Source organism: Macrobrachium nipponense, chromosome 31 (genome assembly GCF_015104395.2).
Source record: "Macrobrachium nipponense isolate FS-2020 chromosome 31, ASM1510439v2, whole genome shotgun sequence".
NCBI classification, from domain to species: Eukaryota; Metazoa; Arthropoda; class Malacostraca; order Decapoda; family Palaemonidae; genus Macrobrachium; species Macrobrachium nipponense.
In genome coordinates this window covers 40,022,648-40,038,237 of record NC_061093.1, presented here as the reverse complement: position 1 = coordinate 40,038,237, position 15,590 = coordinate 40,022,648, and the positions used below count along the sequence as shown (strand labels likewise).

General features: G+C 36.4%; 2 protein-coding genes and 1 long non-coding RNA gene across 5 annotated transcripts in view; 2 read left to right on the top strand and 1 right to left on the bottom strand.

Annotated features, from left to right (window-relative positions):
- The window catches only part of LOC135206907 (uncharacterized), a 497,699-nt gene that overhangs the window by 66,066 nt on the left and 416,043 nt on the right, over positions 1-15,590 (bottom strand). The gene's annotated exons all lie outside the window — the stretch shown is intronic.
- LOC135206516 (sialidase-like) lies at positions 40-2,110 on the top strand (the record flags this gene model as incomplete). Its single annotated transcript, XM_064237873.1, has 2 exons — positions 40-192; positions 470-2,110. Coding segments are annotated over 2 exons (1,581 nt in total), but the record flags the coding sequence as incomplete, so codon positions are not given.
- LOC135206902 (probable very-long-chain enoyl-CoA reductase art-1) overlaps positions 6,496-15,590 on the top strand; it is a 26,853-nt gene continuing 17,758 nt past the window's right edge. The window contains 6 exon segments of the mRNA XM_064238385.1: positions 6,496-6,649; positions 10,971-11,030; positions 12,177-12,210; positions 12,213-12,281; positions 13,167-13,374; positions 14,585-14,801. Coding sequence (XP_064094455.1) covers positions 6,644-6,649; positions 10,971-11,030; positions 12,177-12,210; positions 12,213-12,281; positions 13,167-13,374; positions 14,585-14,801 — 594 coding nt within the window. The 5' untranslated portion in view covers positions 6,496-6,643.

The window sequence follows — 15,590 nt, the reverse complement described above, 5'->3', positions numbered from 1 at the left end:
AGGAGGAGGAGGAGGAGGAGGAGGAGGAGGAGGAGGAGCTTTGCTAAGGACCCAAGAGATGGAGACAGTGATGGCATACCTGGCATTGCTGGTGATGACTATCCCACCTTGGCCCGCATTCCTGACACTGGATTTTCTTGTCGAAGTCAAGAATTACCGGGTTATTATGCAGATCAAGAAGCTCAGTGCCAGGTAAATCTTTATTCACACACATATACATGTTCTACCATACGTTAAGCAAACACAGAGTAATTGATCATAGTCATATTAAAACTTCATGAAAATTGGTTCACGCTCATTCAGAGAGAGGACATAACTTCTAACAAGGTTACAATGAAACCAAGAAATATCTAATTGTGGTAAATCTTAGTAAATCAGTTTTCGGATAAATATTATCACTGAGTTTTATTAGTGCAGAACAAATGGGATTTCAAATGATTATAGCTTGTAAATTAGGTTCTCTTTCCAGGTATTCTATATCTGTCAGTTAGGTGGACGTCAAGATGGCTTTCTTTGCCCCAATGGTACCCTCTTCAATCAGCAGCATTTGATATGTGATTGGTGGTATAATGTGGACTGTGAACTGGCAATGGACTACTTCTCTGTCAATGAACGTATTTATGCTGGACCTGCATCTTCTCAACCCGGAGGAAGCGAAGAACAATCCAGTACCACTGTCAGAGAAAATGTGAACCAAGAAACTGCTGCAAGCGTGATGAATGAACAAACGGTTCGAAATAATAATGATGAAATGACTTCCAACTTAGGCAGTGAAATAGGCCCTGCTGAAGACCATAGACTCCCCAGTGAAGGAGTCCCCGAAACGTCTGATAGTGATAGTGAAAGACATAATATTGAAACAACCGGCACTGGTATTGAAACAACTAGCACTGGTGAAAGTGACCCCGCCGATATAAGCTCTAATACTGATGTGCCTATTGCATTTAGTCCTGATGACTTAAATGAAGATGGTGGTGAAGATGATGGGTTAGACGGTTCCTCGTCCACAGTTCAGGAGTCCGCAAGCAGTAGGGACACTGAAATTAACAAAGGTTACATTCCACCTCGTGAAGCTCCAAGTGCCCCCAGTGGAACTATTGCTGGTGATTCTGGAACTGGGAGTAGTGGAAATAATGTTGACGAAGTAACTCAAAATACTCCTGTAGCTGCTACAGAAATAAATAACTTGGATGATTTACCAGAATATAATGATGAAAATCCAGATGTTATGCAGCAAAGTTATGGTGACAGAATACCCCAGGAGCCGCCTTCGTCGCCAACACAAATAGACGTACCTGAAGGTAGTCAAGAAACTACTTTGGCCATTCCGACTTCTGGGCCCAAACAGGAAGACACTACCTACATTGGATATTCTCTACCAGAGCCTTCCAGCCCTCTTGGCCTTCCAACGACCGAAAATACTCCTATTTCCAGAACCACCGTGAGAAATTTTCCTCCACCTGAGCAACCCTTGGAACTCCCAGATCATTCAGGAAACGTCAGTTCTGACTTTAATGACAATGTTTTAGACCAACCAGCAAGAGACGGTGAGAGTGCTTATACAGGGTACTCTTACCCTACTCCAACTAATCCATTAGACATTGATGCCGTTCCCTCCAGGCAAACTCCATTCGACTCATCGCGTGATAGCATAACAAATGACAACGAAAGTATCAGTAGCAGTTACCTGCCTCCCCCGCTGCATCGTTTCCCTGATGACAGCAACTTGATCCCAGGAGGGAGTGATGGGTCGTCTATGGTAGACAGGACACTGACAGAACAAAGCTCTATGGGACCTGGGTATTCGTATCCAACTCCTGACAATCCTCTTGTATTACCTGGAGTTGGAACCCCAGTGCCTCTACCAACAAGACACTATCTACCGCCGGAGCAGTAACAACAATTCCTTTTTAGAATCTTTACTGACCTCACAGATTATAGAATTTGATGGCGTTGCTGAAACAACAAAACTTTTAGCAAAGGAAACAATTTAACGAATTATAAATGTTATTATAAGCTGTGTGATTTTTCTATGGTCAACAATGTTCGTGCTAGTAACTTAGAAATAGTACTAGCAAATTGAGTAAGCAATAAAAATCGACTGATCTTTACTAATAACCCTTCATTTTTAAGATTCCAAACATGAGACAATTTCCTGGACTTCTCATTTTACTCTTGTGAGTTGTAATCCTGTAGTCGAGATAATAATTACTTGACTTTCTAAGGGGCAACCATATAAACAATTCTATTTCGGTCAGCTGTATCTCAAGACCACATAATCTTTCTCTCCACTGTTATAGGAACACAAAACATCAACGTTTGTTTCCAGAAATCCTTTAAAGAGGTTCTATTACCTTCCTTACTTAATTCTGAATATTGCTCAGAGTCTATATAGCTTGCGTTTCTACCTAATTATCCCAATTAACGATTCCGGTGCTAAATTAGAAAGATAGTCTTGTCGATTATTAAAACTGTATGGTAATTTTTTTGTTTTTGTTTATACTGAACCACTTATGAACAAATACATAACAGCTAATTTATTGGAAAGACGTTCACTTAGCACCATGTTTGTCATGAGTCTACTTTCAATACCACGTTTTGGCTTAACAGTTACAAAGACAGATGTGTAACATATGCATATGAAAATGTCTTGAAAGTGTCTGAGTTAAAATTATCCCCAAAAACAAGTAAACGGAAAAAACCTCTACCCACCAAGAAAAAAAATCCATGAAAATTATAATGGCGCAAAACAATGACGTTAGCAAAAAAAAGGACGATAGATAATGAATTTAACATAAAAAAGTGTAATAATAGTCACGACGATGGCGGTAACGACATTAGAAAAGACACCGGAAAAAATATTACCCAAAAACATGTGCAATGATGACAATACACGTTCTTTTTCCAGAGTGGACCGGATTCTTCTTATTGCAAAGTTGACATGAGACTCTTCACAGGAGAGAGAGGTAGGACATCTTTTTGTGGACTCTGTAGCGAATGACTTCAGCAGTGCATTTGCAATGAAACTACAAGCTTCGTTGTCTCAACTGCATAAAGTGAAAAAGTACAAATCTACGCTGTCATAAAGAGGGTATAAGATTGACAATTGGTTGAACATTCTATGTATGTTACTGACTTTATAAAAACCGGTCAGAACCAGGAAGAGAGATAAGGTGTTATTTGTTTAAATAAGAGAATACTCTCTCTCTCTCTTATATATATATATATATATATATATATATATATATATATATATATATATATATATATATATATATATATTATACTGCAGGTTGAATACCAGTTGTGGTTAACAGAATACTTGCTCTATAGCGGAGAGTAAGAAAAATGGTCAGGTTTGGTCAAGTTTTGTTAGCGCATATCGATGTTGTCTGAAAAAAGTGTATTTTACCTATAAATATTTCTATCCTCGCGCACAAGCACACAGGTGATAATCATTGTAAGTGTGTGTGTGTGTACTTTAAACTCCTTAGAAGATGTATTGTCTTTAAATAAAAAAAAAAGCGATAGACAGGAGCTAGATCCAGAAACCGGAGTTACTTCCTCTCTTTCACTCGTGTAAGCAGCTCAATCTGCCTCGAGTGATTTTAGGTATAAACTAACAACTGACATACGCCTCTCTACATATAGACCTTGTTGACCGTAGTTCAGCTGCAAGCTCGGGCTCTTGCCTTCAGTGGCGTCATTTCAGATTTTTCTTGGGGGGTGGGGTAGAACTTGTGGTGTGGGTGGTGTAAGTCCCAGAGAATTTTTTGGAAATGTGTGCGCATTTTGAAGCCATATAAGGAGTGGAATTTTACTGTTGCTATTATTATTATTTCGAAGGCTGGGGGGCAAACCAAGTCTTAGGGGGTGGGGCATCAGTGCCTTGAGGGGGCATGTGGCCCCCGAGCTGCCCTGCAACCCCTACAAATGACGCCCCTGCTTGCTCTTGTGTCCAGTCCGTGCACATTTATCTGTATACCTGTATGCAGAGTGTAAGTGTACCTAAACAAAATAGTACTGCTTACATTGAGAGAGAGAGAGAGTGCGTGTACCTCTGATATGGTAGAGAGACAGAGAGAGAGAGAGGGGGGGGGGGGGGAAGAGAGAGAGAAGAGAGAGAGAGAATGTGGGCAGTACTCTGGTAGAGAGGAGAGAGAGAGAAGAGAGAGAGCGAGAGGGAGAGAGAGAGAGAGAGAGGGGGAGAGAGAGAGAGGATAGAGAGAGAGGAGAGGATGGAGAGAGAGGAGAGAAGGAGAGGAGAATGTGCGTGTACCTCTGGTATGAGAGAGAGAGAGGAGAGAGAGAGAGAGAGAGAGAGAGAGAGAGAGAGAGAGAACTTTCTCCGCAAATCAGCGCTTAGTATAATGATACGGACTGCTTCATGGGTATAATCCACAGCTGAAAGAAGAAGAATTGCGCTGACCTAACGCCAATTCTGTGCACCAGACAAAACGCTATTGTTCCTGCGAATTAATGCAGTTGTTTTGTTTATCAGAATAAGCTCTGTATGCTAAATTGTGCAGCATAAAAGCATGTGATGTTCTCGTTATTGATTTGCAAGAGATAGTTAACATGAAATGGAAAATATACACCAAAGAAAAAATGTTCCAAGGGAAATCGCAATCCACAACACTATCAGTCATATTCATAATGAGTCTATCCCATCTTGTTACCTAGACTCTAAAAATGATTGGAAACAATGACATAAATGTAGAAAAACCCAAATGAGCTCTCAGCATGCGAGCACTGACTAGTTTTTTTTGTCGAGTGAAATGTCAAAAGGTACGCCAGCACTGAGCCTTCTGTCTGTTTCTATAGCGAAAATGAGGTACCTCGGATGAACTGTTGTACTGCAAAAACCACATCAGTTCAGTTCTCTTCAATGCAATGAACCCTGGATTTTCAGCGGTACAGTCAGAGCCCAAGAGCTATTACTATGGCAACGGTATTGAAAGAAAGTGAATTATGTAACCACTTTGTTATCATCCACAAGAGCAGACCCCTTTAACAGACAATCAAGAAGCCACCGTTGTTACTTTTGGCTGGTCAGCAGTAATGTACCATCGGTAAATTATACTTCACTAAGTAACTTCTTTCCCACTTATCGGTTACTTGCACTAGTCAATCAACCAAATTAGGAAAATAATTATCCTCTACTTAACCTGGTATAAAAATAGAGGAAACTCATATAATCTTTTGAGACGATGAAAAAGAATGCGGCAAAGCATCAGTCTACTCTATAGAGCATGCACAGGAGCCCTGATCTTGCACCAAGATTACTTGATGGTGAAAAGGAAAAAACGAAAAAAATCGATAATAAGCATCGTGACTAAGGATAGATTCCAACTATAATTAATCATTCAATATTATTCGTTAGCGTTACCTGGTTTTCGGCAATCAACCCAGCCCCCAAATAACCACATTATTTGTTATTTTTAGATAAATAATGTGCAATAAACATGAGGTGCACACAAGTACAGGGTGCTACGGTAATGCCGAAAGGGAAAACTTTTTCCCATTCGGATCTTTAGTTTGCTAATGATATTTATTAGTTATAATGGCAGTGCACGCTGCCGTGAACCTCTAGTTTTCACATAAATCATCACTGATGTCTTCATCATATCTTGTAGCTATAATTTTATGATTTAATATGCTATCTGTCTGTCTGTATTCTGTTACATTTTCTAAGATAACGATGGTTCGCATGACAAGAATTCGCATTTGGAAAATCGGAAGGCCTGGGCGATGTAAAAAAAAAAAAAAGAAAAAAAAAAAAGTCATCCAAGGCTCTTTGGATCCTACATTATCATCCAAACCTTTTCGCTGCACAAGAAGTTGTTTTCCGGATTAATTCGATTTCAGACGACTCATGCTATATTTACACACACACACACACACGCACGCACGCACGAACACGCACGCACACACACATACAAAGACTTGTTTTTGCTCTATTGTAAAAAGCTGTAAACAGAAAAAACAAACTTTTTATACTGTTTTATGGTTCTTGTTCCGCCTAAAGGTTTTATGGACACATACACACGCGCGCGCGCACAGGAGAGAGAGAGAGAGAGAGAGAGAGAGAGAGAGAGAGAGAGAGAGAGAGAGAGAGAGAGAGAGAGAGAGAGAGAGAGAGTTGTTTTTGTCTAGAAAAATGTTGTAAGCAGAAATAAATAAACTTCCTATGCTGCTTTATAGTTCTTGATCGGACTAAAGGCATTTCCGGACACACACACACACACAGCACAAACACATACACGCGCACACACAGCTGTTTTTGCCTTGTAAAATGCTGTATGCTGAAAGAAATAAACTTCTTATGCTGCTATATGGTTCTTGATCGAACTGAAGGCTTTTCCGGTGAGAGAGAGAGAGAGAGAGAGAGAGAGAGAGAGAGAGAGAGAGAGAGAGAGAGAGAGAGAGAGAGAGAGAGAGAGAGAGAGAGAGAAACGTGCGTCTGGCATCAACATTTTATAGCCAGACGTCAGTGTCCACAACGCCAACAGCGCTATTCTTGGCGTGAAATTCGTGAATTCGGGTTTGTTATTGTCAAGCTTTCCTTTCGACCGGCTATACGCACTGCTTTCTACCGTGAGGGTGTCCAGTCACTTGACGTTGTTGAATTACAACTGTTGCAATGGATGTAAGTATTCTTATCAAATAGTATCATGATTTCCGTTATAAAATGGCTGATGATGATAGTGTTTGTTCAGTAGACTTGTATGAAACTTAAGGAACTGATGGCCAATTCTGGTAAGGAATGTCATTTGCTTGGATTAGCTAGCTAGTAGTAAATGAGTTTTTATGCGTAGAAATCGTACTTTCTTTTTTCTCCTAATTGGAGCAGCGACATTTTTACAGCAAATATATTATAGGGAAATATGGCAAGGGTGATATACGATATCGTACCCAAAATAATAAATTTGGTAGGCAACGCCTTTCTGGTGCAAGTTAGGGCTAGGTTATGTTTGGTAAATAACTTTATTAATGCATTAGCCCTATTGCATTTCGGACTTGCAAATAGCTATCATTCAATTGACCCAATTGACGAGTGCAGAGCGATGGAGACAGGTTCCGCAGACGAAAAAAAAAAAAAAAAAAAAAAGCTTTCCTAGAAAACCATGTCCTAACCTAACCAGACCTTACCTTCCTAACCTCACTCATGGCGCTGTCCCCTGACCTGGCCGAAAGCAACCCCTGGACCCCTTAAGTAACATTAAACATGGGCAACATTGGACTAGCCTAAACTTTCATTTTAGAGGTAGTGTTAGAACCTGATCCTGTCATTCTTTTTACTACCCTCATTTTATGTTTTTAACGTGTGCTTTGGAAGTTTTTGACATTTGGTTCATCAGGAAAGAAGTAGTTAGTTAGCCTACGCCAATTGTGAACCCCACTATTATATCCTGTAATTCAAGGGACCACAGTGGGAAGTGAGGTTTTGGATGGGGAAAAATGTAGAACGAGTAAAACACAAGGATCACCTAAACTAATGTAGCCTAAGGGGCTGCATCCTTACCTGGCCGTGCGGCAAACCCCCACCTACCCTAACGTAAGATGTTGGGTCTTTACCTACGCATAGATCCCCTACCGAAGGTAATTTTCGGGGCTGTTCTTGCTTAGCCAGCCTTGACCCATCCCCTATCTAACCTAACCAAAGATCTTTATCCTTATTTAGAAAACCTGCCTATCCTAACCTACAGTAAGTACGTAAGACCAAAATGACTCTGAACATGGTTGTCCTTAGCTATGCTGCCAAACTTCTTCCTGACTTATAATCTGACTACAATTAATCTGCCAGGTGTTGATGAGGAGTTGTTTGACCTTTCGTACCTGACGAAGAAACACAAGGAGCCCTCGCGTTTATACTTGGGTCAGGTGTCAGACTATTGAGGATTAAGCAGAAGCAGTGGTTCTTGAACAGAAGTAACATAGTGGAAAGTGAGCTCCTTCCAAAAAGGAACTAAATACCTAGCTGTAAAATTACACTGCCATCTTTTCTTTATCATAAATTTTACTGCATTACTACTATACCTTGAGTGCTATTCCCTTTAACTTAAAGGAGAATTGCACTTGGAACTGCAAGGAATTAGGTAAAAAAATGTTTCCGAATGTACATAGGAGCTGTGTGAGGGCATGAAATTAACCATGGAATTAGGTGGTGGAGCAAGAATAATCTGTGGGACATTTTCATTGATCTTACTTTCCAATATATCCTAACCTAACATAGATACAGTGCTCTGGTCAGGTTGGGAGGGTGAGTCTTTGTTACATATCTGGTATGTATTGCTCCCTTATTGTACGTTTTGAACAGCTCTTCTTAAAACGTTACAAAGGTTGTGATAAAATGTTACAAAGGTTGTGAATCCTTTCTATCCATTCAGTGAAGGTTATTAGTACATTTTGGTTTTTTATTTTAAAAAGACCAAGACTATGTATTTGATTTGTTGCTGGGGTGTGAGTTGTAATATTTTTTTTCAGTATCATAGCTTTCTTCAGCAGCATGTGTACTGTAAAGTTACTCTGCACTCATGGTTACTTTGCACATAATCATAGTCAATGTTTTACTAATGAGAATTGCATAAACAAAAATTACAAACATGCCTCTTTTCAAAATTTTGAATACAGAGGCCTGTAGCACACTAAGTAGCTGAATGCCTTTATTCTGGTAGGGCAAGTGAAAAAGCAGGGCAGGAGGAGAAAAGTGGTGCTTAATCCAATAGGAAGTTATATACCACATTCTTTAAATATATGTATAAGGTAAACAGTGAAAAAGGAAGCAGTAAGGGAATACAAAGCTTTGAAGTAAAGGGTATGAAGCAGTTTCTGTGAGCTGCAGTTCAGTGTTACTCATCTGTTTATAAATTCTGGAAGTGGTAGCTTGATAGCAACTTTAAGAAGTAGAAAGATACTCCCATTTTGTTTTGCAGAAGTGGTCAAAATAGTATAGCATTTTAATAAAAGAGATATGGAAACTCCTAGCTGTAACAGAAAAGAGGCAACACAACAAGAATGTTGATTAGCCATAAATATACTATTATTGACCTTGATTTTGGAATTTTGAGAAAAAGAAAGGTGGGTGACCATGGTGAGAGAAATATTTGAAATTTGGATGGTTAAGGCTAATATAAAGCTAAGAAAATTTTGGAAGAACAGAACTTGGAATGAAGAGAAAACATATTTTCAAAAAAGCCAGTGAAACTGTACAGCAAAACGTACAATGATAATTCTGCAGTGGGATATACAAGGCACACCATGTGTATGTAGTGTTGAAATGACAAACACATCATATGCTGATGGGTGAGGTTCATTTTCATCAGATTCCAAGAATGGAAGGGAGAGTCGGCAGAAAACTGGGTAGATAGTATGTTATCGAGACGTTTACTGTTATAATATGTTGCTGTTGTAAAATGTTTGGGAACTGAATATTATGACATTAAGGTATTGAGAATTTGGAATTTTTTTGTATTACTGTTGTTTGATTTTTTTTTAGTGCTCTCATTTAAAGTTCAGGAATTATTAAATCAGATTTCCTTTTGCAACTTGGAAAAAATACAAAACAAAATAATAATTTGAGTGTAAGAACAATACATAGTTATGTACATATTACATTTAATTGTCTTTTGTATGCAAAATTTAAAATAATTTCTCTGTTTTATAGGTTAGCCTTTCAATTTAGCAATAGCATAGATTTCAAAAAAAAAAAAAATGTGTACTACTGTAAAGTTTATCATTTTCCAAGCCGAGACATAATAATTAATGTGGAAAAGCCAGAGCGTCATACGTATCCAAATAATCATAATCATTAATGCAAACAAGCTGAACCATATGCTATTAGATATATTTATAATATCTCTCTCTCTCTCTCTCTCTCTCTCTCTCTCTCTCTCTCTCTCTCTCTCTCTCTCTCTCTCTCTCTCTCTCTCTCTTGTGGCTCCTCATGCACAAAAAGTGGGTAACATTTTAGTAGGCAAAAATTACAATGTCTCCTCACCCCCCACCCCCTTTTATAAAAGAGAAAGTGAGACTGTCTTCCAGTTTGTGGAGAAAGTTTACTCTTGTAAAAAGGTTATGGTTTGAGAACAAAAAGTGGCCAGAGAAAGATTTTAAGTTACATGATCAGTTGTAGCTAAAATTCCCCTAATATATTATTCTCAGCAATAGAATGATGGTTATTGGTTGTTTGTCTAGATTCTTTTGCGAATAGTATGATCAGCAATAGAATGATGGTTATTGGTAGTTTGTCTAGATTCTTTTGCAATATGTAATGAAATTTTCATCATAGACAATGAATTTAAACTAAAATAATCTTTGTTATGAAGTACTTTATTACATTACATAGTAATATGAATTGTTCATCTTTTCACTGTATGTAACACAAAGTTAAACTTAGGAACTTGTGGAGTAGCTAGCAGTAATGTGAATGTAAGGTAGTATATGACAAACACCACATACTGTACAGTGTAAGAGTCAAAAGGAAGCCTGGAGTCACAAAAAGTCAGCAAACCAGTTTTTATAGGATTTCATAAAAACTTGCCTTCTCATGGCAGGATATGAAGCTGTGTCATGGTGATGAAGGAAAAAGAAATCAGGAGATTGCGAGTGTTCTTTTCTGTCATAAAATATAGTAGCAAATAAACATTTTGTTTATAGTGAATTTACTATATTTTTCAACTAAGAAAAGGTTATTAGTACTACAGCTTGTTAGAATGTTTATGCTTATGTTCTAAGAAAGGTTTTGCCGAGTGAGAAAAAACTGATTGAAGTATAGGATTAAAAAAAAATTGTACTCGAATGTGGTTTGATCTCCAGACTAACTATATTGTATGAGCCTGAACAGGAAAAGATTCACAACATTTTTTTTTTTTTTTTTTTGTAAACATAAGCTATATATATGGTAAGTTATTGAGCATTATTGGATTGTTTGAGATTTGATTATTTATTTTATTCCATTATTCTTACAGATTGAGAAACTGGACATTTACAATGCCAAGAGTGGCAAGTTTGTCACCACTGTTTATGGGGTAAGTTGCCATAAAGAAACATCGCACGTTATTTTTAGCTTATCCTGAATTCAGAAAAGGTTTGATTTTGTCTCATCCTAAGTTGTTCTTGTCAGACAGTTCTTCAAATTTTGTTTCAAGCATCTACATCTTGTTTTATAAATTAGAAATTATATTTCTTTACTCTTGATAAAAAAAATTGTAACTTGTGCCTCTGTTTTTATTTTACTTTTTTCTTTTCACCATAAATTTGGAAAATTGTGCTCTTTATTTGCAACTCCATCAGAGCAAATACCACTTAGACATATTAGTCCTATATTTTGAAGTTAATAAGATCCATCTGGAACTTAGGGTAGCATTAGAATGTTTCTTTGGTAGCTTTTGTCAAATTAGAACTTTGTTAATCTAGATGTTCTTCCCAGTTGTGAACTCGAAATTGATTTGTGATAAGATAAAAGTCTGAGATAAATTTGGTTGCCGTCTTGATGCACATATAGTAACAAGATAAGATTTCATTTTGTTTTGACTGGTATGTTAAAGAAAGAAGTGTGAATATCAGTTATATTCTGATTGAAGGGAATTGAATGTTCCTGTTTATTGCTAGAATTAAATCCTGTAGAACAGGATGCAACAATTCCAAAACTCTTATTATGTATTCCGTTCTTTAAATTCTTGAAAGCATTAAATTATGTAAACTGTTTACATTTGTCCATAACACTGTATGTATTCATGATTATTCTGAAACCAGCCTTGGAGTCTTTAAAAAACTAATGAATTCATGAAACATAGTCCAGCATATGACGAATACATTTACTGTCATGAACAGTGGGAGGGATCATTTATGAATATCAGTGAATATATATCCAAATTGCAAATTTTGAATGAACATTTACATGTAAAGTTTACTTTATTTAACAGTATGCTGTACATTGTAAATTAAGGAGTTTGCACATTTGGCATTTTGTATATTATGGAGCGTATTTTCTGTCGAAGAAATAAGATTGTAACTGGTAAAGTTTAACTTGCATAATTCTTAGGGAATTTGAATAATTTTCACCCTTGTTAACAGGTACCATACATATTAAGTATCTTTTTATTTTATACCAGGTAGTTTTTATGAGTTATGTTTTCAACATTTTTAGATCTTTTCCCTCTATTTGCTTATAGCTGAAGACAACCAGCACTATACTGGATGTTAAAAAGCAGTCCAGCTTCAGAAAAGTGTTCTTTATCCCGAGAGGCAAGAGGTTAGGTTGGAGCAAAAGGGTAAATGTAAGTAAATATTTTCTGTTGGTTTCATGATAGAAAAGAACAATAACTATACATAGAATTCAGAGATGTATGTTATTCCTTGCTGAGGAAAATCTTGATCTTGTAATAACGTTGTTGTTTCTCTTAAACTTTCATCTTTACTTTTGGGGGTGTTATCTTTAATATGGTAGTTAATTATAGATATGTACTTTTTCTGTTCTTATAATACTTGGTAATTTATAGCAATTTATAGTGGCATACTTTTTCAACTTTGTAAATCATTTTAGGATCCACTTCAGTTTGAGTTACAATGGATAATTTAGGGATATTTATGCCCTTTTTTATATGAAAAAATGGAAATTTCATAAGGTTAATTAAGATTTGTATTTGGTGATTTGTAAGGTTTGAATTAGTTTGTGTTTCCTGCAAACATATGGTTATTTAGTTATCAAATATAAAGTGTATGTAGTGAGTGACTATTTGTTTAGAAGCATATCCCTATTCTAAAATACTTGTGGTCTTTCCTGTCATACAGAAAATTTGTGTTGACATAAGTTTTAGTTAGTAATTGTCTTGTCGCCCAGTTTTATCTATGTAATGCTGACTGATTTAAGGTTTGTTCTTCAAGAACCTAATTAATAAGGAACAATTCAGAATTCAGGAAGTGCTTCAAAAGCTTAACTAACATCAAACAGTGGACTGTATCCTGTTAAAATCAACATTGTGAAAAAATATATATGCTCTAATTATTATTGTAGAGTGCAGTGCTGTTTTAAAGTCTCATATATGACTGGTATGAACAAAAAAGCTGTAATATGGTCACAGATCTAAAGTTGATATAAACAAGTCATGCATAGATCTTTTGTGTAGTATGTGTACATTAAAGACCGATTTCTTTATTTGCAGCCGTAAAGGAGGCATCAACATTAAGTGAACTTGGTTTAAAGACCGAATGTAAGTTATACATCAAGGATCTTGGCCCTCAGATTGGCTGGACAACAGTTTTCTTTTGTGAATATGCAGGACCTCTAGTCATTTATTTATGGATATATCAGCGACCTTGGCTGTTTTATGGTGACAAAGGGGCATCCTCTCCAATTTCTCTTTGTACTCAGTAAGTATCTTTGGATTTTTTATTCTTGCTCTTTGCTGCTTCCTGTTTCTCATGGTTTCTATGCTTCAGATGTATTTTTGTTTGTAATTTAAGACAGAAACCTTATGGACAGAGGAGTTTGGAATTTTGATTTGCTGGTCTGATTAAACTACTTCATAATATTGATAGCAAATTGATAAAAAGTAACTAGTGAGGAAGAAAAGCTGAAGTACTATTAGATTTTTTGTAAAAGTACTTCAGTTGTTACTGTACATATAGTGACTTGAGAATAGCTATAGCAACTCTAAACTATATTCAGTGATGAATTGTACATAGATAAGCATTAAAGGTTTCCTCATGACAGGTGATCATGAGTTTACAAAAAGCCCAAATATTTACTATTAGAATTATGCTTTATATTGATGTATCTTGTTAGTAGAATAGTTTTTAGATACTGTTTCACACATATACAACAGGTATTTCCATTTCATGTAGTATTGATATTTCATTTTAGTTTTCATTTTGATTTTGAATGTGGAGAGTGTCACTGAATAAGGCTTTAGTCTCTAAATCAGTTTCTAAACTTATTACACTTTTTCTGTAATGGAGAACACGAGTATTCTCACAGCAGAATTATATGCAATAGGCCTTGAAAATAATCATAAAAAATACTTGTACAGGAACTTCACAAATCATATGAAGATGTGACAAATGTAAGTATGTTACTCCTGCATATGTAGGCATTAAATGAAATGAGAAAGATGACAAAGGAGTCGAAGATGTACATAACTGCCATAACAAGATACTCCTATTAGTGATTATATAACATTGTTAAATCTCAGTGTAATCAATAAATGGCAGAAGTAATCCTAATTGTTAGAAAATGTTAAATATGTGAATGTCCAAAATTTGATAGATAATGAATGTTAGATTTTGGAAGCAAAGCAGTTTATAAGATTTCAGAAATTTCCATTTCCCTAAGTCAAATTTTCAGTTAAATGTATTATAAAATTTGTGAAAGTTGTAACTTAATAAACCAAATTTAAACTTTATTAATAAAGAGGCCATCCCTGTGATAGCTAATTAATAAAGTTAACTCTGTAGTCTACTTAATGATGATGATAATGAAATCCTGTCTAGTGCAGTTGTTTTGACTAGTACTATAATTTTTTCCTTTGTTAATTACATAGGTAGTAATTGCAGTTCTTTTAATCAGGTATTTCTCTTTCAGCTTGGCGGCTGGGTGCTATACATTCCATTATGCCAAGAGACTGCTGGAGACAAAATTCATCCATAGATTTTCTCACAGCACTATGCCTTTGTTCAATCTTTTCAAGAACTGTACTTACTACTGGGGATTCACTGCCTACGTTGCTTACCATGTGAATCATCCCTTGTTCACTCCTCCATCTGATATGCAGGTCTATGGAGCTTTTGCAGCTTTTCTTGTAAGTAAAGGTTTTGGGTTATCACTGATATGTAATCTAGTCATTGTATCGGTTTTTGAAACATATTTCATTACATAATTAATTATGCATACATTATTTGCATTCGTCAAAATTAGGAGCAACTTATAATGATGCACTCTTTATTTATGTAATGACAAAATGTATCAACATGAAGGAAAATTTAGGAGATTTCTAAATATAAGTATAATCTTATGTATGCAACTTTACACCAAGTAGTTACATAGCTATAGTTTCTAAAACCATCGGCAGCTAGAATTTTTGAAATTCGCGGAAGCGCTAGTTTGTTTTGGTCAGGTGATACCCCCTGCCCACTATCGGGGGAGTGAGGAACCAACACCGTCCAAAAATCAGTTGTTTCTGCTGGCTGGTACTGTCAACACAGTTTCAGTAGCAGCGGAATTTTTGGAATTCTTTGCCGTCGCTCATTGTTGAAGTTATTTGGTGAAGTACTCTGAATATTGGAAGTTTTGTTTTCGGCGATAGCTATTTAGGAATTGAAATAGTTTTAAATAATTTTGCACCGAAATTCACTAGTTTTGAATTGGTCTACATAATGTCAGACACTAGTTCATCTGGGAATTGGTATTGTAGTAAAGGCTGCAATACTAGGATCACTAAAGCGGGTAATGATCCACATTCAATTTGCACAGGTTGTAGGGGACAGACTTGTACACCAGATCAAACTTGTGGGGAGTGTATTAATTGGGATCAAAGAACTTGGAAGATCTTGACTAGTTACACGAACAAGTTAGAGAGAGATAAAAAGAG